Source organism: Mesoplodon mirus, assembly GCF_964341445.2.
Source record: "Mesoplodon mirus genome assembly, chromosome: 13".
Taxonomy (NCBI): domain Eukaryota; kingdom Metazoa; phylum Chordata; class Mammalia; order Artiodactyla; family Ziphiidae; genus Mesoplodon; species Mesoplodon mirus.
The window spans coordinates 24,457,079-24,481,484 of NC_138989.1; the positions used below are offsets into that span (position 1 = coordinate 24,457,079).

Here is a 24,406-nt window from a genome sequence, read left to right on the forward strand (position 1 = left end):
GCGAGTACGCTTTTCAGGAAGAGGAGCCGAGAGCTGCGGGCCTGCAGCAAAGAGTCCTTCATCACACACTACGCGCCGGGGGCTGGGCGCGGAGCAGGACGCGGGGCGCAAGTCCGGCGGGGCGGGGCCGAGCGGCGCGCGACCCTCGGCGCGCTCGGGGAGGTAAGGACCGGGGCGGCCTCTCTGGCCCCCACTCCCGCGGGCTCTATGACACCGCGCTGGCTCGCGGGACGGGGCGCGGTTGGCTGAGGAGGAGGAGACCACTTCACGCTGGATATCTCTCAGTAAGCCTCGCGCGGAACTCTCGCGAGAAATAGGAAGTACCGCGCTTGCGCACTGCTGTAGCGCCTGGTGGCTGTGGAAGGTCCGCTGGCGGGTGTGCGAAGGGAGACTGTCCGTGTGGAGGCCACTGCGCCCCCCGCGACTCACCGCCATGAGCAGCACTTTAGCTAAGATCGCGGAGATCGAAGCCGAGGTAATGGGCGCTCGAACACTTCGTCCGAGCGTTCCTCTTCGGCGGCGTCTCTCCTGCCTGAACTTCCCTCAGCCTCCTCAGGACCGGGCCCGCGTTCCCCGACTCCCCTCAGCCCGGGCCCGCGTTCTACACCTGTGCACCTTAGTCAGTGCTCCTTTCCAGCGTTCTGCTCCTGTCTGAACATTGTTTCTCTCAGTCTTCTTTTTATGTGAGCAACACTGAATCCTATCCCCCCACTTCTGCCCTGACCTGCTCGCGTACTTCAGTATCTTTCTTTATCGTCCCTCGAACCGCCCTCCCCTTCCCCAGTCTCTACTTTGATGACCCCCTTTCCCAGAGTATTGCTCCCGGGTATATGATCTGGATGTAAATTGTCATCTGCGGTGGCTGTTGATTCCACCTGGATTGTTGTGTGATTGTATGGTCTGAAGTGCCCAGAGCTCTTTAAAATCGGTTGGGGCACACCAGGTACAAGCAGTTGAAAAGGAATCAGTAACTGAGTTTTAGTCTAATCTGTGAATGCTGATTGTAATGACCTTGGTCATGTTTCTTCTGTTTGGGCCTCAGCTGTTTGCTCTGTAATGCGGGGAATGATCTGGGTGATGGAGAGAATGGATTTTTACTCTTTTAAGTCTGACTTAAAATGGGTGTATTGAAGTTAGTAGGACCTAGATAAAAAAACATCCTTCTCTCAGAGCTGGGGGAGCATTCATTCTGGATGTTTTAATTTGTAGGAACTGCTTCTGATTTATGGCTGTGATTTCTCCCTTATAGATGGCTCGGACGCAAAAGAACAAGGCCACAGCACACCATCTAGGGCTGCTTAAGGCTCGCCTTGCTAAGCTTCGCAGGGAACTCATTACTCCAAAAGGTGGTGGTGGTGGTGGACCAGGAGAAGGTTTGTGTTTTGCTTCGACTTTCTTTTTTTTTTGGTGTAATTTTTATTAAAGTGATAAAGGCATATGGTTTTAAAATAATTTAAAATTTTATATCAAAGTCGATTTGTGTTTCCTAAGCCTAAATTCTTGAATTGTGTTTATTTTATTTTATTCTACTGATTTCTTTCTTTTTCTTTTTTTTTTTTTTTGGCCATGCCATGCGGCTTGTGGGATCTTAGTTCCCTGAGCAGGGATCGAACCTGGGCCCTGGCAGCGAAAGCACCAAGTCCTAACCACTGGACCGCCAGGGAATTCCCAGTTTTACTGATTTCAAAGGCAAACGAATATTCTCTAAGTGAACTAGGGTTTTATTTATGTATACCTGTACTGATCCAAAGTAGATTTACATTGGCTCACTGAAATATGTAAATAAATAGTCAACAAGATAAAGGAAATTGATACAAAGGGAAGTGAAGGTAGAAAGAATAAGTTGAAGCCGAGAGATAAAGTTAGGGTGAAAAGTAATGTCATAAGGTCTGTACACTTCTTAGAGAAGGGCCACAAATTTGGCTTTGAATTTGTTTGCAACCCATTGTAAGAAAAGAAAACTCTGTCAGTGACACAGTCCCCAGAGTTTGTAAGAAAAAAAAAGAAACCGATTTTTTAGATCAGTGGTTATATAATATTTGGGCCCTAAATACTGTGGGTACTAGAAAGGTATATAACATGTAGAGGTGTAAAGTTTTTACATCAAACACTCCATTAAATATTGTGAATTGCTATGGGGGAATTTTGTGTGCTTAAGCTCTACCCTAGAGATAAACTGTAAAAAGTTGGAGAAATAGGTTCTAGAGGGATAGGCAACCAGAATGTAAAAGTAATTACGTGAGTCTCAACACTCCCAGGGATAACTTTCCTCCTCTTTTTTATATTTGTTGATGTTTTAGGATTTGACGTTGCCAAGACAGGTGATGCTCGGATTGGGTTTGTGGGTTTTCCATCTGTGGGGAAGTCAACACTGCTCAGTAACCTGGCAGGGGTATATTCCGAGGTGGCAGCCTATGAGTTCACTACTCTGACCACTGTACCTGGTGTCATCAGATACAAAGGTGCCAAGATCCAGGTGAGTCAGGCCTGCAGGCCAAGGAAGGGAAGAAATCAATTCTTTCATTTAAAAAACACTTATTTGGAGCTCTGTATATGCCAGGCCTGATCTTTGATCTACCAGGCCCTCAGTGTCTAGTAGGGGAGATAGAGCAGTACTTAAAAACAGTAATACAGTGGGATATCATTTGTGAAAACACAGAGAAAGGAAGGACTACTTTCTCCACCTGAGGATGGAGGTGGGGGAAGGTCTGGTAAGACAGAAAAAGCTTCATGTAGAAAGTGACAATGGGGTGGGTTTTGAAGTTCAAATAGAATTTCACCAGCCAGAGAATGTAAAGGACAGTTTTAAGCAGCTGTAACAGTGAACAGCCTGCTGTGGTGTGAGCTTAGCTGTGGGACAGTGAGCGGTAGAAACTGAATCTGGAAAGGTAGGTTGGAGCTGAACTATGAAGGATCTTATGTACCTGCTTAGGAAGTTGAATTTTATCTTGTACATAGCTAGGAGCCATCAGAAACTTTAATAAATACCATGATCAGACCCTTTTTATTTATTTATTTATTTTGTGGTACGCGGGCCTCTCACTGTTGTGGCCTCTCCTGTTGCGGAGCACAGGCTCCGGACGCACAGGCTCAGCGGCCATGGCTCACGGGCCCAGCCGCTCTGCGGCATGTGGGATCTTCCCGGACCGGGGCACGAACCCGTGTGCCCTGCATCGGCAGGCGGACTCTCAACCACTGGGCCACCAGGGAAGCCTGCTCAGACCCTTTTTAGAAAATAATTCTTATCTGTGAGGCTTAATGAAGTTGTCATCTTCAGAAGTTCTCAGATAGATGATAGATTTAGGGCTCCCAAATGAGGAGTCCGCTTGGGTATGAAAGAAGTTATGTGTAAAATATAATGGAACACATTCTTTATTGCTCCACAGCTAAGAAGGTAAGGTTCTGAATTTCATGGCATTTGAATCTAGACTAGAGGTTCCCAAACTTTCTAGTTCACAGCACCCTTAGTGTCTCAGCAATTATTTCCTGATAGCTTTTCTGGTCCTAGTAATTTTTTATGGTGCTCCAGGCCAAAAGAAATAACCTAATGGTTCTGTTTGTTAAATAGTTAGATCCAAACAATTATTTATGTCCTTACAGCTACAGTTATTTATTAATGGGATATGGGCACTGTTGGGTACCATATAAGTTCTCAAATTTTGGAATCAGATTGGATACTGCCACATTTGTTTCCTTTTCCACACTGATTTTTGTGTGGTGCTTATTTTTTACCATAGTAATTGCTGAAAAATCCAACTTCCCAAAGATTCGGCTCTAATGTGATTGAAAGCAGTGTACTAGGATCTAATGGTGAAGTTGTGAGCTTCTTGGATTTAGTAGTTCCCTCAATGCCTGACAGATACTAAGAACTGCTGTTTCTCTTGAAAATTTAGAATGCTGTGAGTGCCTTGGCACATCGTTTGGAAACTCTTGGTGTAGGCATTTGTTTTCCCTCTTGCTGAGCTACACAGTGAGTTGTGAAGTACATTTATGCTTCTTTATTATAGAATCTGAAGTAGGGAGGGACCATTGTCCTGGTGGTATTTTCAGTGGCTTTTTTTCTTTCTGGTTAGGTACCCATGCAGATACTGTTAGGACATGTACCTTTCTAGGACTCCATGTCCAAATGTATATAGTAACAAGAATGAGGACACTTGGGCATATCTGGACCATTGCTTAATTTCATCTGGTTTCAGAGTCTTTGGCAGCTCAGAGAGTAACCTCTTTCCTGATGAGATGTTATGGCACCTCTCTCAGGGTTTCTGGGTATATCAGAATAAATAGCCACTTAACCCCTCTCTTTCCTTGTCTTTTCCTCAAAACCTTCATTTATTTCCATCTCTTGACCTTTTCAGGTTTTTTTCTTCCTTTTTTCCATGGTACTTTCTTTTCCGTCTGTGCCCTCTGCCTCTGTTTTTCCTTCTTTCTCCAGAAACCAAGTTAAGTAAGCATACTAGTAGGTGTGTTTAACTGGATTAAAATGGCCTCAAATGTTCTTTTAAAAGGCTGTTTTGTGGCAGAGGAGTCATTATCTGTGACTTGGTGGGGAATGGTGTACAAAATTAGAACCACCTAATAAGAATTATAAAGAGGTAGAGTTCTGTTTTTTTGTTGTTGTTGTTAGGAAAGAAGATCTTTTTTTTTTTTTTTTTTGTGCGGTACGCGGGCCTCTCACTGTTGTGGCCTCTCCCGTTGCGGAGCACAGGCTCCGGATGCGCAGGCTCAGCGGCCATAGCTCACGGGCCCAGCCGCTCCGCGGCATGTGGGATCTTCCTGGACCGGGGCATGAACCCGTGTCCCCTGCATTGGCAGGCAGACTCTCAACCACTGCGCCACCAGGGAAGCCCAGAAGATCTTTTTAACAATAAAGGTGCCTGAAAATGGAATGGTACCTCCTGAGGTAATTAATTACTATGTCTGGAGGTGTTCAAGTAATGGCTGAACCACCACTTAACCAGGGATGTACATATGTATACATATATATGTGTATACGTATATATGTGTGTGTATATATATATATGTATATATATAGACTTGTACATGTACCTGCTTTAATCTCTGAAGGCATTTGAGTTGGAAGTAGGTTAACATCCAATTCTTAAAATCCTACAGTTACATGATTTGAAGAAATATTTTTTATTTTCTCATCTCTTAGTTGGTTGTAATCTGAAATTCAGAAATGTAAAGCATAGACTGTTTTTATTGGATGAAATATAGTTGCCACATTCAAATAGTTTAATGTAATTTTAAATATTTCCCTCTCAAGAAAAGCTAAAGTTAACTTGCTTTTACATTTGTAGGGGCTTCAATAAATTTCTACGCCATGTTCAGCTGCCATGGCCCTTGCTCTCTTGTCTCAGTATAAAGCCTTTTGCTGATGGAATACTTTTTTTTTTTTTTAAGTAGACGGGTTTACAAAGTGGTGGAAGTAGATTACAGAATCTTTGGGAGGGCTGAAGAAATACACTTTGGACTTAATTTCTTAGGAACAACTGATGATAGACTTTTTGTTTTTTCAGACATCTTTATTGAAATGTAATTCACATACAATAAACTGCACAGGAAGTATACAATTTGATAAGTTTTGACATATTTATACACTGGTGAAAATATCACCACAATCAAGATTGTGAGCATATCATCCCCAAAGTTTCCTCATGCCCCTTTCATCCTGTAGTTTACATGTTAAGAGTTTTATATAAATAAAACCATGTGTAAATATAAATGTACTCTCTTTTTTTTGGCTGGCTTCTTCCACTTAGCATAATTATTTTGAGGTTCTCTTATATCACCCTGCTTCCCCTAATGTTAGCACCTTACATAAATGTAGAATAATGATCAGTAATAGATTAACTCTGGTGCAGTACTAGTCACTAAACTATAGAACTTGTTCGAATTTTTACCAGTTTCCCCACCAGTGTTCTTCTTCAAGATTCTATTTGCGATCATCCCATGTTACGTTCGGTTCTTTCTCCTATTCTCCTGTCATCTGTAATAGTTCCTCAGTCCTGTCCTTCATGATCCTGACACTCTTAAAATAGTGCTGATTAGTTATTTTATAGACTGTTCCTCAATTTGGATTTCTCTGATGTTTTCTTATGATTATACTGAGGTATTATATTTTTTTGGCAAGCATACTACAGAAATGGTGGTATGTCCTCAGTGCATCTTAGGGATTCATGATGTTAGTATATATTATTGGTGATATTGACCCCCATCAGTTGGTTAAAGTGGGGTTTCTCTACTGTAAAGCTATTATCTTTCTTTTTGTAGTTAATAAATATCTTGAGGTAGATATTTTGAGAAGATACAAATCCTGTTTCACAAACTTGCCCACTCATTTTAGCATTCGTCTGGATCTCATATGCAACAGTTATTACTGTGCTTCTTGCTTAATGGTGATTCTCTATTTTTCTCTTTCCTACTACATTTGTTAATTGGAATTCTATTATATAGAGGAGCTATTCCTTCTCTCCCATTTATTTATTGAATTCGTGTCATTGTGGGCTCATGGATATTTATCTTATTTTATGGCTTATAATCCAGTACTACCATTATTTTATTACTCAGATTGTTCCAGGTATGACTATTAGGAACTCCTTCAGGTTGGCTCCTTTGTTCTTTTCAGAAGCCCCCATCTTTTTGTGTGTAATACCTTATTTTTTGGTACCACATGATGTTACAGGCTAATCTTATATTTTCCCTGCCCCAGCCCTGGAATCAGCCACTTCTGAAGAAGCGCTCGTTCCTTTTATTGGAGACAGATGTTTAGAAATCAAGATCTGGTGTGCTCATTAGCCCCCATGTAGCCTTTTAAATCAGTGTAACAAAAGTTTCCAAGTCAAGGCAGGTGTATTGAACATAAATTACGTTTTTTGAAAGAGAAAGGGTAGCTCAATTTAACTGATGTGTTGTATCGGTTTTAGAGCAGGTAATGTTATTTATTATGTAGTGAGGAATAGGAAGGACATTTTGAGCAGGTCTTGAAAAGTTTTACTCTCTAAGCACCTCCTGAGTTTGTTCTTTTTCCTTGTGGTTTATTTAATGTGAAGTTTATTTCTGTAATATCAGATATGCTTATAGCAAAGGCTAGTTATTGTTGTTGCTGTTCTTTGGTCTTGCCGCGAGGCTTGTGGGATCTTAGTTCCCAGACCAGGGATCGAACCCGGGCCCTCAGCAGTGAAAGCGTGGAGTCTGAACCACTGAACCGCCAGGGAATTCCCCAGCAAAGGCTAGTTGTTTTTTTTTTTTGCAGTACGCGGGCCTCTCACTGTTGTGGCCTCTCCCATTGCGGAGCACAGGCTCCGGACGTGCAGGCTCAGTGGCCATGGCTCACGGGCCCAGCCACTCCACGGCATGTGGGATCTTCCTGGACTGGGGCACGAACCCGTGTCCTCTGCATCGGCAGGCGGACTCTAAACCCCTGCGCCACCAGGGAAGCCCAAAGGCTAGTTTTAAATGATGTTTTGATAAGCTGCAGCTATATACCTGTCTGTTCATGTGGATAATTCAGTATTGGCCCTTGGTATTTTCAGATTTTACATATGCTCTTAACAGACTCTCAGGGCTTATAACTATAGTTTGTGAATTTGAATCATGTGTGCTATGGATTTGGTTTTGATGTTCTCATCGTTAAGTACATACTCTGTGACTTCTGTGAAGTTTTACTGGATTGCATTTCCTGGGCAATTGAGTGGTCATTCTCAACTGGGGACACCTATCAGAGTCACCCATGGAGCCTTTTGAAATACAGATCAATATCTGAATCCTACTTTGGCCCTTCCAAATCAGAATATACAGGGATGAAGCTCAGATACCTGCATTTGTTTTTTTTGTTTTGTTTTGTTTTTTGCTGTACGCGGGCCTCTCACTGTTGTGGCCTCTCCCGTTGCGGAGCACAGGCTCCGGACGTGCAGGCTCAGCAGCCATGGCTCACGGGCCCAGCTGCTCCACGGCATGTGGGATCCTCCCGGACTGGGGCACGAACCCTTGTCCCCTGCATTGGCAGGTGGACTCTCAACCACTGCGCCACCAGGGAAGCCCCTGCATTTGTAATTGTTTTATAGGTGATTCTTATGTGCTTGCCTGATTAAGCATGGCTGCAGAAATTTTTGTGAACTGGAGGATTCACAAAGGTCTCAGGATTTACTGCTTGTGAATGTCATGATCCAGTTATTATCTATAGTAAGGAATTTGTATGGAGGATCAGCCTGCTGAAAAGTGGGGGAATATTGAAAAATATTAATGTAGAATAATGGATTCAGGCCCCCAAAATGTGGATTATAATCTTGTTTATTAAGAGTGACTTTGGGCAAACCACTTAACCTCTATGAATCTCAACCAATATCCTTATTCACAGACTTACTAGGCATTTTGAACTAGATAAAGTATGTAAGAACCTTGCAGCTGACATTTAGTAGATGCTTAGGAAAAGTAAGATTTACACATTTACTTATAAGGAAGATTGGATTTGGATCTCCTAAATTTTGACTACTTGAGAAATAAATCATTCTATTTGATCTGTTCAGATTTATAATGAGTTTTTCCTTTTCTCTCCTTAATCTTCCAGCTTCTGGATCTCCCAGGTATCATTGAGGGTGCCAAGGATGGGAAAGGTAGAGGCCGTCAAGTCATTGCAGGTGAGTGTTCCAGGACCACCATCCTGGGATATCATCCCTTTACTGGGTACTGTTCCTTTAGATGGGACTGTTGGGCTTGGAGTTGGTACCACAATGAAGGGCATAGTTTTACCTGACTTCTCACTGGAGTAGAATGTCGGAACTTGAAGGGACCTCAGAGAATATCAGTCCAGATCCCCATTTGCAGAGAAATACTAAGGACAAGAGACGTGAAGTACGTTGGTGCAGTGTTGCACTGTTGTGGCAGATTCAGAGCTAGAACTCAGGTTTCCTGACTCCCACCCATGCCTTTTCTTCTTCTTTCCTTTTTATTAGAAGTAAAATACTATAAAAGGATAATCATAGGGGAATTCCCTGGCAGTCCAGTGGTTAGGACTCTGTACTCTGACTGCCAAGGGCCTGGGTTCAATCCGTGGTCAGGGAACTAAAATCCCACAGGCCACAAGGCATGGCCAAAAATAAATAAATAAAGTCTAATCATAAATTGCAATAATCTGCTACCCCACCTGTTTTCACCTTTAGTGTCATTCCCCATTGGCAGGTACTATCAAGTCTTCAACTGTTTCTTCTATTTCATATTTTAAAATGTTATGCTTATATTGCTATTTCATGATTAATTAATTTTAGATACCATCTGTTGGTTTCATGTTATGGTAGGAAATTAGCTCTCTCATACTCCATGTCTCTTTTCCTATTCTTTCAAAGAAGTTGTATCATAATTTTTAGTTAACTCATTAGTCATAGTATATATTATTATGTAATGACTGTCTGACTTTTGTTGTGCTGAGATAAGTAATGCGTTATGACTTGGTTTCTTTTCTGTTGAGATCTGTTTTTGAAGTTTGTTTTTCATGGAGTTAATAATTGGTTCTTGTTTTATTTTGTTTACTTTTCTGTTTGTTAATATTTTTCAAATGTTCCAATAGATCAAATGCCTATTAATCACTAGTTTTCTAGATACTTGAATACAGTTCCAAATACAGTCTTACTGATTTCATTATCTCCCCTCAACCCTGACACTACCTTCCTTTACCCTTTGTCTTTATGCTTCAATCTGGATTGGTTGCTTTCTAGACCAACACTGTCCAGTAATGGAAATGTTCTACAGTAATGGAAATGTTTTGGATTTGTGCTGTCCAATATGGTGGTTGTAGGCATGTGTAGCTGTTGAGCACTTAAAGTGTGCCTGGTGCAACTGAGTAACTGAATTTTAAATTTTATTGAATTTTAATTAATTTAAATTTGAATAACCCCAGGTGGCTAGTGGATGCTGTATTGGATAATGCAGCTCTAGGCTTTTTGCATGGCTGTCATCCTGAGATTTTCTTTTGTGTCCTTGTGTGGGATCCCCTATTTCTTAGAGTCAGCGTCTTACCTTTTTTGGGTTATTTTCATGTTCTGCTGAAGCACATTCTTTAGAAACTTACTGAAAAAGAATGAATGATAGGTACATTGTTCTGGTTTTTCTTTTCATGTTTGAAAGTATTTTTATTCTACCCTTATATTATTAATTTAGCTATTTATGGAATTATAGGTTTGAAGTCATTGATGCATGACTATCAGAAACATGCTAAATTAAAAGAGCCAGGCACAAAAGACTAGATTTTGTATAATTCTATTTATATGAAATTCTAAAACATGCAACTTAATCTATGGTGAAAGAAAAGCAGATCAGTGGACTTCCCTGGTGGCACAGTGGTTCAGAATCTGCCTGCCAATGCAGGAGACACGGGTTTGAGCCCTGCTCTGGGAAGATCCCACATGCCGCAGAGCAACTAAGCCCGTGTGCCACAACTACTGAGCCTGTGCTCTAGAGCCCATGAGCCACAACTACTGAGCCCGCATGCTGCAACTACTGAAGCCCGTGCGCCTAGAGCCCGTGCTCTGCAACAAGAGAAGCCACTGCAATGGGAAGCCGGTGTACCACAACAAGAGAAAGCCCGTGCTCAGCAGCAGCGAAGACCCAACGCAGCCAAAAATAAATAAATAAATTTTTAAAAAAAAGAAGAAGAAGAAAAGCAGATTAGTAGTTGACTGGGAATTGAGGAGAAGATTCATTGTAAAGGGCTATAAGGGAACTTTCAGAGGTGATGGAAATCCTCTGAATCATAGTTGCTGTGGTGGTTATACAGGTATATACATTTGTCATCAAACCATGTGCTTAACACTATTTTTTATAAATTATATCTCAAAAAAGTTGACAAAAAATATGCTAACTGGATAAACTTATTCTTTTAGAATTCTTACTGTTTTAAATCTTTCTGAACTTTTTCAGGGATTCAGGTTATTGCCTGGTTTGTATCTTCATCCCAAATTATTTTTCTACTAGTGTATCTAGAAGTTGACACATCCTCTAGATACACTAATAGAAAACAAAGAATACATTGCAGATTGACTTCTGGCATAAATCTTTGGAAAGCTTAAGAACTTCATGTGTGTCTGTGTATTTATAAAAAAAAAAATCCTTTGTCTCTTAAGTGTAGGAACTCTATACCACCCCCTCCCCCTTTTGGAGTATTTGAATTATGTTAAGTCTTTAATGAGTTTTGAAAAAAATTTTATTTTCATTTCTTCAGTGGCCAGAACGTGTAACTTGATCTTGATTGTTCTGGATGTCCTGAAACCCTTGGGACATAAGAAGATAATAGAAAATGAGCTGGAAGGCTTTGGCATTCGCTTGAACAGCAAACCCCCCAACATTGGCTTTAAGAAGAAGGATAAAGGAGGCATTAATCTCACGGCCACTGTAAGTGGAAAAGGTGATATGGGGCAGGTTGCTGAAGGGACTGGGGTGGAGAGTGGATTGTGGTACATAGACATTGACATTTGGAAATTGCCTGGCTTCTACCAGCACTAATTGAGGTAACACAATGATGTCGTAATGACTGAGAGAGTAGGACAAGAGTCGGTCTCAGACTTACTTACCTTTGTGACTTTATTTCTTCCTTTGGGTTATTTGGGGTGATATGGGACTAAAGACCAAACTTATGTTTGCGTGAAGTAGATGGCTGCTGACATCATCTATTTTCATTCATTCAACACAGATTTATAGAGCACCTACCATGGGCCACACATTGTTTTAGGCTTTCTGGGGGAATGGAAGAGGGAGCAAAGTAGACAAAAATTCCTGCCCTTATATTCTAATGGGGAAAGTAGCAAACAAAATTAATGAGTGATTATAGTATATTAGATAATGATAAACTAAGGACAAAAGTAAACTAGGGAAAGAGCATGGAGAGTGTTGGTGGGAGGGTTGCAGTTATAAGTAGGTTGATCAGAGAAATCTTCACTGGGGTGACATGAAGGAGTGAACCAAATGAATATCTTGAGGAAGAGCATTTCATGTTGAGGGAACATCCAAGTGCAAGGCCCTGAGGTAGAGGGTTCCTTTGCACGTTTGAGGAACAGCAGAGTGAGCAGGCAGGAGAGTGGTAAGAAACAAAGTCATAGCATAGGGCCAAACATGCTTTTACTTTGCAGGAGATGGGTAACTTTTGGTTGGGTTCCAGTCTGTGGAGTAAAATTGATTCAGGTTTTAATGGAATCAGTCTGGCTGTTTGTTGAGAACAGACTGAAATGGGTTAAGTACAGAAGCACAGAACCCATTCAAGAGGTTATTGCAATAATCTAGTCAAGAAGTGATGGCTTCTTAGACCAGAGTTGTAACAGTGGAGGAGATGTGGAGTGGTTGATTGTTTAAAGATTTTGGAAATAGTTGGTAGGAATTACAGCTGGACTGGATATGGGTTATGAGAGAAGGAGGTGATGGTGAGTTTTTGTCCTGAGCTAGAAAAATGGACTCTCACGACTAAAATAGTAGGACTTTGTGTAGAATAGGTTTGGAGAGGAGGGGAAGATCAGATGTTCAGTTTGAGATGCCAGTAACACTCAAATTAGACCTCCAAGTGTTACTGTCAAATAGGCATGTGAGGAATGATCTGAGTGGGAGCTATACATTTAGTGCTTATCAATTTTAAAGCCATGAGCTTAGCTGAGATAACTTAGCTGAGGAAGCAAATATAAATAGAAAAGAGGTTCAAGGATTGAGCTTTGTGACACCTCCCTCCATCCCCCACAATGATTAGACGCTGGGAGATGGGAAGAATCAGCAAATAAGACATCTCAGACAAAGAAGAAGGAAAACTGGAAGGGTTTGGAATCCTGGAAGCCAATTAAAGAAAGTGTTGCAGATTGGTAGAACGATCAATTCTGTCAAATGCTGCTTCTAAGTCATATAATTGAGGACTGAGAATTTCCTACAAAATTTAACATTCTAGAGGTCCAGATTATTTGACTGGCATAGGTTTAAGCTGTCCTGCCCAAAAGATCTTTTCTATTCTCCTGTCATAATGTTGGAGCATTCTTTCTGTATTTTTGCTAAGGCTGCCATAATAAAGTACTATATAGACTGGGTGGCTTGAACAACAGAAATTTAATTCTCTTAATTTTGGAGACTGGATATCTGACATCAAGGTGTGAGCAGGACTGGTTTCTTCTGAGGCCTCTCTCCTTGGCTTGTAGATGGCTGTCTTCTCCTCTGTCTTCATGTGACCTTCCGCTCTGTGTCTGTGTCCTAATCTCCTTTTCTTGTAAGGATGTGAGTCACATTGGATTAGGGCCCACCCATATGACCTCATTTTAATTTAATTACCTCTTTAAAGACCCTATCTCCAGTCACATTCTGAGATACTGGGGTTAGGTCTTCAACATATGAATTTGGGTGGGGATGGGGACACAATTCATGCCATAGCACCTTCCTTTGAGTTTGGAAAGATTTTTAGTTTTTGAATATTTCCTACTAAAAGTCAGGTACTCTCATCCAGGATAATGGTCTTTAGAAATAAGTTTGCACCTTATCTAGGATTATCCAGGTACATCAGTAGATAACTCTTAGGAGGTTTTTTTTTGCTCTCTTACCAGTCATTGTCTTCTATGCCCATTCAGTGCCCTCAGAGTGAACTGGATGCTGAAACTGTGAAGAGCATTCTGGCTGAATACAAAATCCATAATGCTGATGTGACTCTGCGTAGTGATGCCACAGCAGATGACCTCATTGACGTGGTGGAAGGAAACAGGTACTGACTAAATGTGCCTGAGTTTGAATTTGAAGTCTTGTAATGGCAACAGCATTGGATTATGAATCTGGCAGACATTGATTCTAACTCCAGTAGTGCTGTTATCTTAAATAATAGTGGGCCTTTCTTTCTTTAGCTGTAAAATGAAGGGTTGGTCTTGATTGCTGACATCCTTCTTTGCTCTGCAATTTGATGATGATAATCTAATTGCTTGTTTCAGTTACTTGCTGTGAACTAGGCTGTCCCCTAAGCTCTGTGTCATATGATGGTCGAAGAGGGTAGGTTCTCAATCTGCTCTCACAGAATTAATCCATCTGAGAAATCCTGTAGGCTGTTCTGCAGAACTGAGAGCAGACTGGCTGTGTCTGTTTTCTCTAAGGGGACAAAGCTGAAACCCTATTCCATGAGACATTACTATTACTAGTATTTGAAGTTAAATTATAATTGAAACTACTGTTAAAATTATTTCTGGCATTTTAAAATAAACAGCTCATTGATTGATTGCCGCATTGGGTCTTCGTTGCTGCACGCGGGCTTTCTCTAGTTGCGGCAAGTGGGGGCTGCTCTTCATTGCGGTGCGCGGGCTTCTCATTGTGGTGGCTTCTCTTGTTGTGGAGCATGTACTCTAGGCGCGCAAGCTCAGTAGCTGTGGCTTGCAAGCTGTAGAGCACAGGCTCAGTAGTTGTGGCACATGGGCTTAGTTGCTCCACGGCATGTGGGATCTTCCTGGACCAGGGTTCGAACCCACGTCCCCTGCATTGGCAGATGGATTCTTAATCACTGAGCCACCACGGAAGTCCATTCCTGGCATTTTGAAAACAAATAAAAGCTAGTGCTTTGAGTTACGTGTTTTAGAAGTGAGGTAATTGAAGCCTGAGAAGTTGTGGCTTGCCTAATTATTAGCAACCTTAGCTGCTCTATTGATTGAACATTAGGATTATGACATTGCTAGGTGTTGTATTAAAAAATTTTTTTTTATTCTTTAAAATTTATATTATTAGAAATATATTTACATTCTTACAGTTCATAAGAGAACTCTGGGAACTGGACTCTGATACTTGCCCAGGGACACATGTATAGAAAGCGGCAGAGCTGGGAATAAATTCATTCTTTGTGACTCCAAAGCTTGTGTTCATTCCACTGCAGGATGCTTTCTCAGTAATTAGTTGCATGACTAGGGACTACGGCTTGAGTTTTGTTACTTCTCAACCCATAGTTCACTTTTTGGATGTTCTACCTGATTTTGGTAGGAAGCTTTTTCTTTTTTTTGGCTGACTTTCTTATGACCCCATTTAAGAGTCTCTGATTTGGGGTCCTGGGTGAGAGGGTGCTGCTAATCATACTGACAGTCTTGTCCACAGCTCTAGACTCACGTACTGTTCTTCTTCTACAGAGTCTATATCCCCTGTATCTATGTGTTAAATAAGATTGATCAGATCTCCATTGAGGAATTGGATATCATCTATAAGGTGCCTCACTGTGTACCCATCTCTGCGCATCACCGCTGGAATTTTGATGACCTGTTGGAAAAGATCTGGGACTATCTGAAACTAGTGAGGATGTAAGTCTTAGTGGATAGGGTAATATTTCTGTAGGATCTAAACCAGACTGTCCTAAAATGATACCCTCTGGAACTCATTAACATAATCTATTTTTGGAGATATAAATAAGTTAATTCCTCTCACCTGCGAGGCTATATTGAGGGCACTTTCTTCCTCAAGATAGAGGTTATCTGGGTCTGATCTCCGGGGTGATGGAGGGTTGATTTGCATTCACACATGAAACATTCCAAGAAGTAGGCAACCTCTATTCCCTCTGTGTTCTAGTTACACCAAACCCAAAGGCCAGTTGCCAGATTACACATCCCCAGTGGTGCTGCCTGACTCCAGGACCACGGTGGAGGATTTCTGCATGAAGATTCACAAAAATCTTATCAAAGAATTTAAATAGTAAGTATCGTGGGCCCATGGTGCCTTCTTTTCCCTGTGAGCTACTGGTTCTACTAATAATTCTTAGGATAGTATTATAGAAATGAGGCATCAGGAGATGCTTGCTTGGTTAGAACTTTGCAGTGTCTTCTTAAAACCATGCCAGCGTGGAGCAGGAAGAACCCTAAAAGCCTTTTCAGGTTGGGAGGGCTGACAGTACAAAGTGCTCTGACTTTCTCTTTTTAATTCGTCTTCCTCTTGGCAAACACAAAATGTTAATTCTTCCCGCCAGCATCATACTGGGCTTCACTGGGTACTGAGGGCCTCTCTAAACCTTTTGCATGAGTAAATCCCCCTGATCTTTCTCATACTCCTCACTGCTGATACAGGTGGAATTTTTTTTTTTTTTCCACAGTGTGTGGCATGTGGGATCTTAGTTCCCTGACCAGGGATTGAACCCATGCTCCGTGCATTGGAAACACGGAGCCTTAACCACTAGACCACCAGGGAAGTCCCGAAAGATTCTTCTTTTAACATCTTATTTTGAACTAATTTTAGACTTACAGAATAGTTGCAAAAATAGTAATAGAGTTTCCTTATATCCTTCCTTATATCCTTCCTTATATCCTTTTCCTAACATTATTAGCTCACATAAGCATAATACAATCATCAAGAACAGAGGTTAGCATTGGTACAATATTATTAACTAAACTATAGACCTTATTTGAATTTTAATACCTTTGCTACCAGCATCCTCTTTGTGTTTCAGGAATCTACATGGGATTTTAGCTGTTACTTCTCCCTAGTCTTCCAGTCTCCCAGTAATATTTCCTTAAGTCTTTCAGTGTCTTTGATCTTGGCCCTTTTGAAGAGTACTGATCAGTTATTTTGTAGAATGTCCCTCACTTTGGGTTTGTCTAATGTTCTCTCATGATTGAAGTGAGATTATGCATTTTTGGTAAGAATACCACAAAAATGATGATGTGTCCTCAGTTTGCATCATATCACCGGATTCATGATGTTGATGTATCTTATTATTTTTTTTAAATTTAATTAATTTACTTTTGGCTACGTTGGGTCTTAGTTGCTGCACGCAGGCTTTCTCTAGTTGCGGGGAGTGGGGGCTACTTTTCATTGCAGTGTGCGGGCTTCTCATTGTGGTGGGTTCTCGTTGCGGAGCACGGGCTCTAGGCGTGCAGGCTTCAGCAGTTGTAGCTCATGGGCTCTAGAGCGCAGGCTCAGTAGTTGTGGTGCATGGGCTTAGTTGCTCCGCGGCATGTGGGATCTTTCTGGACCAGGGCTCGAACCCATGTCGCCTGCATTGGCAGGCAGATTCTTAACCACTGCGCCACCAGGGAAGCCTGATGTTGATATATCTTACTGATGGTAATATTTACTTTGATAACTTGGTTATGTTGGTGTTGGCTGGGTTTCTCTACTGTAAAGATACTGTTCTCTCTTATTTGATAAATGTCTTGGGGAGGTCCTTTGAGACTATGAAGATCTGTTTCTCTTCAGATGTTTACCTGCTGATTTTAACATCTATGGTGGAGCTTGTCTGCAACATTTATTGCTGTGTTGTTTGCTTAATGGTAATTCTTATTTCCCTCTTTCATTTTACATTTATTTATTGGAATTCTATTGTGAGTTACAGCTAGCTCTTCTCCCCTGTTTATTAATTTAATTCATAATTTATTTTTATTAGTATGAGCTCTTGGATATTTATTCAATGGTGTTATAATCCAATCCTGTCATTATTTTGTCACTCAAGTTGTTTCAGCTTTTGCCGTTAGGAGCTCCTTCAGGTTGGCTCCTGTGTTCGATAGGCGGCCATCTTTTTTGTTTTCTTCTTTAAACATTTCCTTACCTTTTGGCACTACTAGATGTTCCTGATTCATAGTGATTTTCCCTACAACAGCCCTGGAATCAGTCACTTATCCAAGAAGCCTGGGTTTACAAGATCTGTGTGCTAGGCATCCTCATTGTTAGTGGGCTGTTGTTGCTTGTAGGCCCTCTTAGCAGACAGAGTTAGGAAATGTATGTAAGGATACTAACCTGTACTTACAAGTCCATCTGTATTTCTTTATCTCTCTTGTCTTATGTATGTATCTACTTAATTTACCCATCCATCCTTATCTATCTATATTAAGAACCATCAGTTTATTTATTGTTACCTCTGATTCCAGTTCAACACCACAGGGTTCATTTTAGCCTTCTCCTTTTTCTTATTTTAACTTCTCTCTCCAGCAGTGAGAAACGTGGCTGTCATTATCTATAAACTACTTATTTAATTCTAGTATATATAAAAAGTAGTTCAGACCTGCAACCTATAATTCTGTGAGAAATATTTTAACTAACTGAATTACAGTATTTATGAATAATTCTTTTTATCTTTACAGGCTGAAATTTTAAAAATTGTTTTAAAAACAAGAGAAAAAACAAAAATAACAAAAAAACCAAAAAAAATTAAAAAAATTAAATACAAGAGAAAATAGAAAATAATTGTAGAAAATTAGGAAAGCATAGAAATAGTTTTTATTTTATTTATTTATTTATTTATTTTTGGCTGCGTGGCATGAGGGATCTTCCACGACAGAGATCGAATCCATGCCCTCTGTAGTGGAAGTGGGGAGTCTTAGCCACTGGACGGCAGGGGAAGTCCAGAAATAGTTTTTAAAATATTAATACTTGTTTCTGACCCTAAGAATACTGAAAGAGTGAAGTCCTGTATTAAGCTTCACATTCCTTTTATCAAAAGTAACTGTATCCACACACAGGTGCTAATTTCTATTGTCCTCAAATCATTATATTTTGGCACATACTTGAATCAGTGAAGGAGAATCTTGGGAGAAGTTAGACATTTTCTTTTTTCAAAAGTTATAGATTTCTGGATAGTTCCTGCCTTCCATGGTAACAGAACACTGTTCAAAGCCTCTGAATTGTATCTTAACCAAGGAATTAAATGAAAGGGGAGAAAAATATTTTGGAGAAGAGACATATGAAAGCAAATAGAATTTTATTTGGTCACTATTTTCCTGTTTTTGTTTTTAAATTATTGCACAAATAGCATTTTAACTGTCTTAATAATTTAAAAAAAATCAGCTTTAGGCCTACTAATTATGATGTGTCCCTGTTGCATTGCCTTTGTATCCTTGACCACATGCACACATCCTTTGATAATTTACTATATAAATGTTTTCTCTGTGTTATAAGATTTATATATATAATTTTTATAACCATAGTTTTCCTATCTTTTGCTACTTTATGTAAGTTTCTAGTCTTAAGGCACAGACCTTTCCCTTTTTATTTCTTTAATCCAAAAGTAGGATTAATGATTATATGGCTTATGATATGTTTTGCTGCATTGCTTTCCGAAAAGGCTGAACCTATTTACATTTTGCCATGAGCAAAATACAAGGCACTGACTCTATTGCAGGCATTGAATTTGACTGCTAAAAATTAGTTTTCTAACTTAAGATAGTAAAATCGTTACGTTGCATTTATCTTGCTTGTTAGTACATTTGGAAGATTTTATATATATTTGTTTTACTAATGGTGATGTATCTGTTCTTGTTATTTGTTTATCTGTTTTTATTTAAAAAAGTGAAATCTTGTTTAGTGATTATTTTTGGGGGGGACTAAAGATTTTTAAAGCAAAGACAATATAAAAATAATATGGCCAACGTTTTCTACCCCTTGGTACATAGTTCTTAGTCTCTGTGAGGCTGGTCTCAGTGTCTTGTTCACTCATTTCCATCAGTAGCACATCATACTGTTAGTATTGGAAGCCCATGGATAAAAATTATTTTCCTATGTTCTAAGAAATCAGGAGACCTATCAGTTATGGCTTCTTGATAGGGAAGGAGAGTTTTCCTAGTTTGGCTGAGGAAGGAGGTCCTACATTTCTTATCAGTACCCACTGATGGTTTCAGTAGACCCCATAAAAACTGGTATTCTCTAACAGTCTGTAACTGACATTGCATTTGTAGGAATCAATTTCCAATCAGTTATTTCAGGGTTTTTCTCTATTACAAACCTATGCTTTCTCCTTTTAATTTTAAATTAGTCTTGTCATACTTCTCATTTGTATTTTTTCTCTTTGACTTTCATAAGTTGGCTTTGGAGCAAGAGGAACCACACAACTTCCGAAAATCTTTGCCACTTTTTATGTGAAGGCTGCAGTGTGCCACACTGCTTGGGAAGCTAAAGCCTTTGGGCTTTGACTGGGGACAGGGGACCTTGGATATTGCAGGCCTTTGGCTCTTAAGAGCTGGAATGCTAAATCTGAGCAGAAAGTGGCACCTAGGTAGATAGAAGCTAGGTGATTATTTACACTAACTGTTCTTTTTTCCCTTCCATACAGCGCTCTGGTGTGGGGTCTCTCTGTGAAACACAATCCTCAAAAAGTGGGTAAAGACCATACGTTGGAGGACGAGGATGTCATTCAGATTGTGAAGAAGTGACACCATCCCCTTCACCATCTGCCGGGCCAACCATGGCAGCTTTCTCCATGATCAAACACCTGACTCCAAGCCCCTCCTGGCTTTGGCAGCCACTGGATCAGGATACAGGGGAGGGAGATGGAGGCACCCAAATTGGAACTTCACTTGTCTTAACTTGGTGTCACCTTGTATGTTGAGCTGCATAAAGGACCTGGTAGGCCAGCCAACTATGTACAGTTCATGTGTCACTGTCAGAATCTGTTTTGAGGAGGACTGAATGAGGATGGGTATGTGTAGTGAGGCAGCTGCAGAAGGAGTACTTGGGAGCTTGGTCTTGTATGTGAAATGGGTAAAAATGTGAGTGCAACATCTCACTTGATGGTTAGTTGTGAGAAACACTTCCAACTCAGTGTGGGTTTTGGTCCTTTCAGGTGGTCTTTCCCAGATGATACTGGAGAAAGGAAGGACTTGATGTAAGTTAACTGATTATTCCCTGCAAGGCTAGCCATTTTGGGAGATGGTGTAGTGTGGCGGTTGAGTAAAATACTCTGACCAGGCACATCAGGCTTTGAATGGCAGGCCCACCTCTAATTAACTGTGGAATCCTGCATAAATTACTCAATCTCTATAAGCTTCAGTTTTCTCATGTAACATGGAGATGGTAATAACACTTACCTTCGAGAGTGGAGATTCTTAGTATTAAGAGAGATGGTACTTGTAAAATGCTTACTAGCACAGTATCTGGCATATAAGTACTTGGTGAATGTTGGCTCTTGTTTTCACTGGTTCCTTTCCTTTAGTTAGAGCACAGCTGTGTATCAGTGTTGGGCTGAAAGTTGAGCTGAACCATGCTGCCAGCTGGGCGCCACTAAGTGTCTCCTTTCCCGTAGCCCAGCCCTTCTCCTGAACTCCCATGGCAGCCCTGGTCCCAACCACATAACCCGAGTGAAAGCATGGAGGCAGAACATTGCAAGTGAGGCAACCAGTGTGATCAGAGCAGGTTTGTGGGTACACATATGTATGGAGGTGGGAGGTTAGGTTATAAGGAGGGGTGGGGTCAAGACTACTTGAGAGGGTACTAAGGACATAATTAGAGGTTTTAGACTGGAAATAAGGAATTTAAAGGGATTGCCTTGATAATGTGAAATTGACTGGCAGAAATCTTTGTGTGCTGGACTGGGCTAGTGAGAATATGGGGAGAGGGAGGGAGTAGGCATATAGCTATAGAGGAGAAATCTAAACTCGGTAACTGACTGACTTGCTCTTTGGAAGAGAAGTCAAAGATTATTTCAGTATGGATTACAGGGATGATAGAGAAGGGTAGTCCCTGAGAAAATCGAGAAGGGAAACAGATTTACAGGAAGACAGTTTGATTTTAGATGAAGTGAGCTAGAGCTTCTAGCAGGTTGTGAGGAATGAGGATGTAGGATTTTCCACATACTCAGCCTTTTCCAGTACTTGTTACTCCTATTACCTTAGTGACAGTTATTTCCCTCTCATAGTCTTCCTAGAGCCTGGGTTTAGCACTGTCCCCACAGCCAGGAGATAAGCCTCCCAGGCCTGGTATCCTAGTCACTTTGCAGGGCGTAGACCTTGATATCGCTGGTACATTCATGATAGAGGCCATAATTTAGAACCTACCCCGGCTCTTCAGAGAGACATTGGCTTTCTGAGTTATAGGATTTCCAGCAAGGTTTACTTTCCAACCAGGGCATATATTGGGTTTTGGGGGAATCCTCAGATTCACTTTCACTGGGCAATGAAATGCCAGGATGTTGGGCAGAGAACGATGCTGAAATCCAGGTTCATCCAAGGCCTCAGGATGTGCTTTGAACAGGCCTTGCTTCCATCATTCAACACCCTCCCCTTCCCCCATCAGTGGCCCCTGGTGTTTGAGGAGAGCATTACCCTACACCTCCTTTTTCTCCCTTTTGGGCTCAGACTTGGGAGTTCTGGGAGAGAGGTACAGTCTTGTATTAGGAATGCTGCCTGGGGTAGGGCCACCAAGGAGGGTTATTCCTATAGCGCAAAGCTTTCTCTTCATGAACTCCAAGACTAGAGTTGTTTGGCTGTCATAGCATGGCTTGAATTTCCTGTGAATTTCCATTTTTCTTTCCTAATCTTTTATAGCACAGCTAAGCAGACTCACTGTCCTGTGCCATTAACTATCTAGAATGCTTTTAGCTGTGTTTAATAGCAGACGCTAACTTAACCAGCTGAAATGGAAGAAAACTTGGTCTCTCACATAAGTTTTCTGGAGCTCAGATGGGCTTATGGTAGCTGGTATGTCATTGAGGATCCAAATTCTTTCCATCAAGCTACTCTTGTCCACTGCAGTTTGTTGGCTTTGCTGGGCAGTTGGCTCCCCTCACTGTCGAAGAAATGTCTGCTCAGTCCCAGGCTTTATATTAGTATCCAGAGGATACTAAAGAGGGCTGGGTCTTATCTTTTGGAGAAGCCATTTCCTAGAAGCTGTCCAGCCAATTTGTCTCTGCATCTCATTCCCATTCTTGAACCAGTTGTTGATAAAGGGAATAGAACTATTGAGTCAGTTTACTCCATTAAGTTATCTTCATTCCTGGAGTTTGTCTTTCATTCACGCCAGTGGACCTGACCTCCCTTCCATCTTAAGAGCCTGGCTTATAAGATACTTAACAGCTGTCTCCTGGAAGAAGGCCTGGCTGTACTTTCCCATTTTTTCCCCCTACTTCTCATTGATTACTACTAACTTCCCAAGTACTGGCTGCTCAACTGCTTCCTTGGGGGTGGGGGCACTATTCTTTCCTACCTGACCCCCTCCTTAACTTCCATGAGGTTCTCTGTGGCCCTCTGCCTTTTTATTTGGAGGCTGCCTTGCACATCCTTCCAGTGTTGATTGCTTCTAAACTCATTTCATGCCTGCTAGACTTCCCAAAGTTGCTCCACGTAAGATATCTTGTTAGCTGAGACATCATGTCATCAAGTCCTCCTGCCCTTACTCTATATCTGGCTTTTAGCTCCTGAAGACTGCATTAACTTCCTCTTTTGCCTCTACTGTTCCATTCACCAAAATAGTTTTAAGATCTGTGCCATTTAGCTTCTGCTGTGCTATTCTTAGCAACACTCCCTTATTTCCTTCTGGCTCCATCTCACCAGTTATTGGCTAATGGCTTTGCCCTCTGCTTGGTGCCTGCATTTGTTCATTTCTGTCATACCAGCTTCTAGTCTGAAAAGGAGGCCCTCACCAGCAGCTTCAAACCAATTCTCCCCACTCTACACCTATTAACTATTGGTTCAACATGAAAGGGAAGGTGAAAGGACACACAGGAAAGATGGAATTAGATTCAGGCGTCTGTATTCTGCCACTGTTACTTGAGATTGTTTTCCAGCTTTTGTTTATAGAAACAAAGCATTTGTGAGAATTCTCAACAGGGCTTATTTCTGAAGTTGAAGAATCACTCAGCAAATCCTACTGCAGGGAGGGAGGGCTAATGAAGTTGAAGTACGAGGAAGAGACAGACCTCATGCTCAGTCCACAAAGCCAGGTTTGGTTGAAAAGCAACCTGCTTTCTTGTGTTCCTAGAAGAATATAGGGCAGGGTGGGCAGCTCCAGGTTTATAGGCTGCACCCTTAACACTCAGGCTGTTTTTCACCCTTGTACTCAGAATCCACCCATCTTGCTCATTTCACCTGTGAATCAGAGAATGGCCTCATTATTTGACCCCCTAGTATGAAGTCAAAGTAGCTTTGATGGCCCTAAATAGACAAGTATCGAGATACTGGGTAAGTTAACTTGAGGAGCTCAAGAAGATTTGTCACCTCAGATTGGTGGGACTAAAAAACCTTCAGTGAGGAAAGGGGACTTGGAGTATTATAGTAGAATCCTTTTCTCCAATGTTGTGCATGTAGTTAAGATGAATAATTAAAATAATTGTGAGCTGAGGAATGAGGTAGAGCACACAAGAGATCAGTTAACACAGGCACCAGAGTCTTGAGGGAAGCTTTATATGGAAAAAAATTATGGATTGAATCAGAACTCTAAGGCCCCATTTTTCCCTTTAGGGGACTTTGACCTGGAGGACAGGAAGGCAACAAACTGCTGACTTAGAAATTGCACACCATCATCTGGTATTAGCCACAATCAATACTACTTGTAAGGTCAGCCCAGCCTAAACTGGCCCATTGGGGTCTTTAAGGCTCAAGAAAGAGGGCCATAGCTTCCTTCTCCCAAATGAGAGTTCAATTCCATGAGTTTTAAAGAAAAAACTTAAGGTAATTTCCCTCAAAGAACCTAGTGAAGAGGAAGGGATTCAGAAAGAAATAAACACAACAATGCCCTTCAC

General features: G+C 41.1%; 1 protein-coding gene across 1 annotated transcript; it reads left to right on the forward strand.

The window, feature by feature from the left end:
• Positions 1–331: 331 nt before the first annotated feature.
• Positions 332–20,320, forward strand: DRG1 (developmentally regulated GTP binding protein 1). The gene is made up of 9 exons (XM_082641106.1): positions 332–475; positions 1,250–1,373; positions 2,301–2,476; positions 8,570–8,639; positions 11,216–11,385; positions 13,584–13,714; positions 15,108–15,275; positions 15,541–15,663; positions 20,006–20,320. Exons 1-9 carry the CDS (start codon positions 434–436, stop codon positions 20,103–20,105), a joined length of 1,104 nt encoding a protein of 367 aa, XP_082497232.1. The 5' UTR covers positions 332–433; the 3' UTR covers positions 20,106–20,320.
• Positions 20,321–24,406: the final 4,086 nt, after the last annotated feature.

Coding starts and splice junctions, on each gene's coding strand:
- DRG1 (XM_082641106.1), top strand. CDS start 434: ATGAGCAGCACTTTAGCTAAGATCGCGGAGATCGAAGCCGAG. Junction 11,386..13,583: donor GCATTAATCTCACGGCCACT/GTAAGTGGAAAA, acceptor ATGCCCATTCAG/TGCCCTCAGAGTGAACTGGA. Junction 13,715..15,107: donor GACGTGGTGGAAGGAAACAG/GTACTGACTAAA, acceptor CTTCTTCTACAG/AGTCTATATCCCCTGTATCT.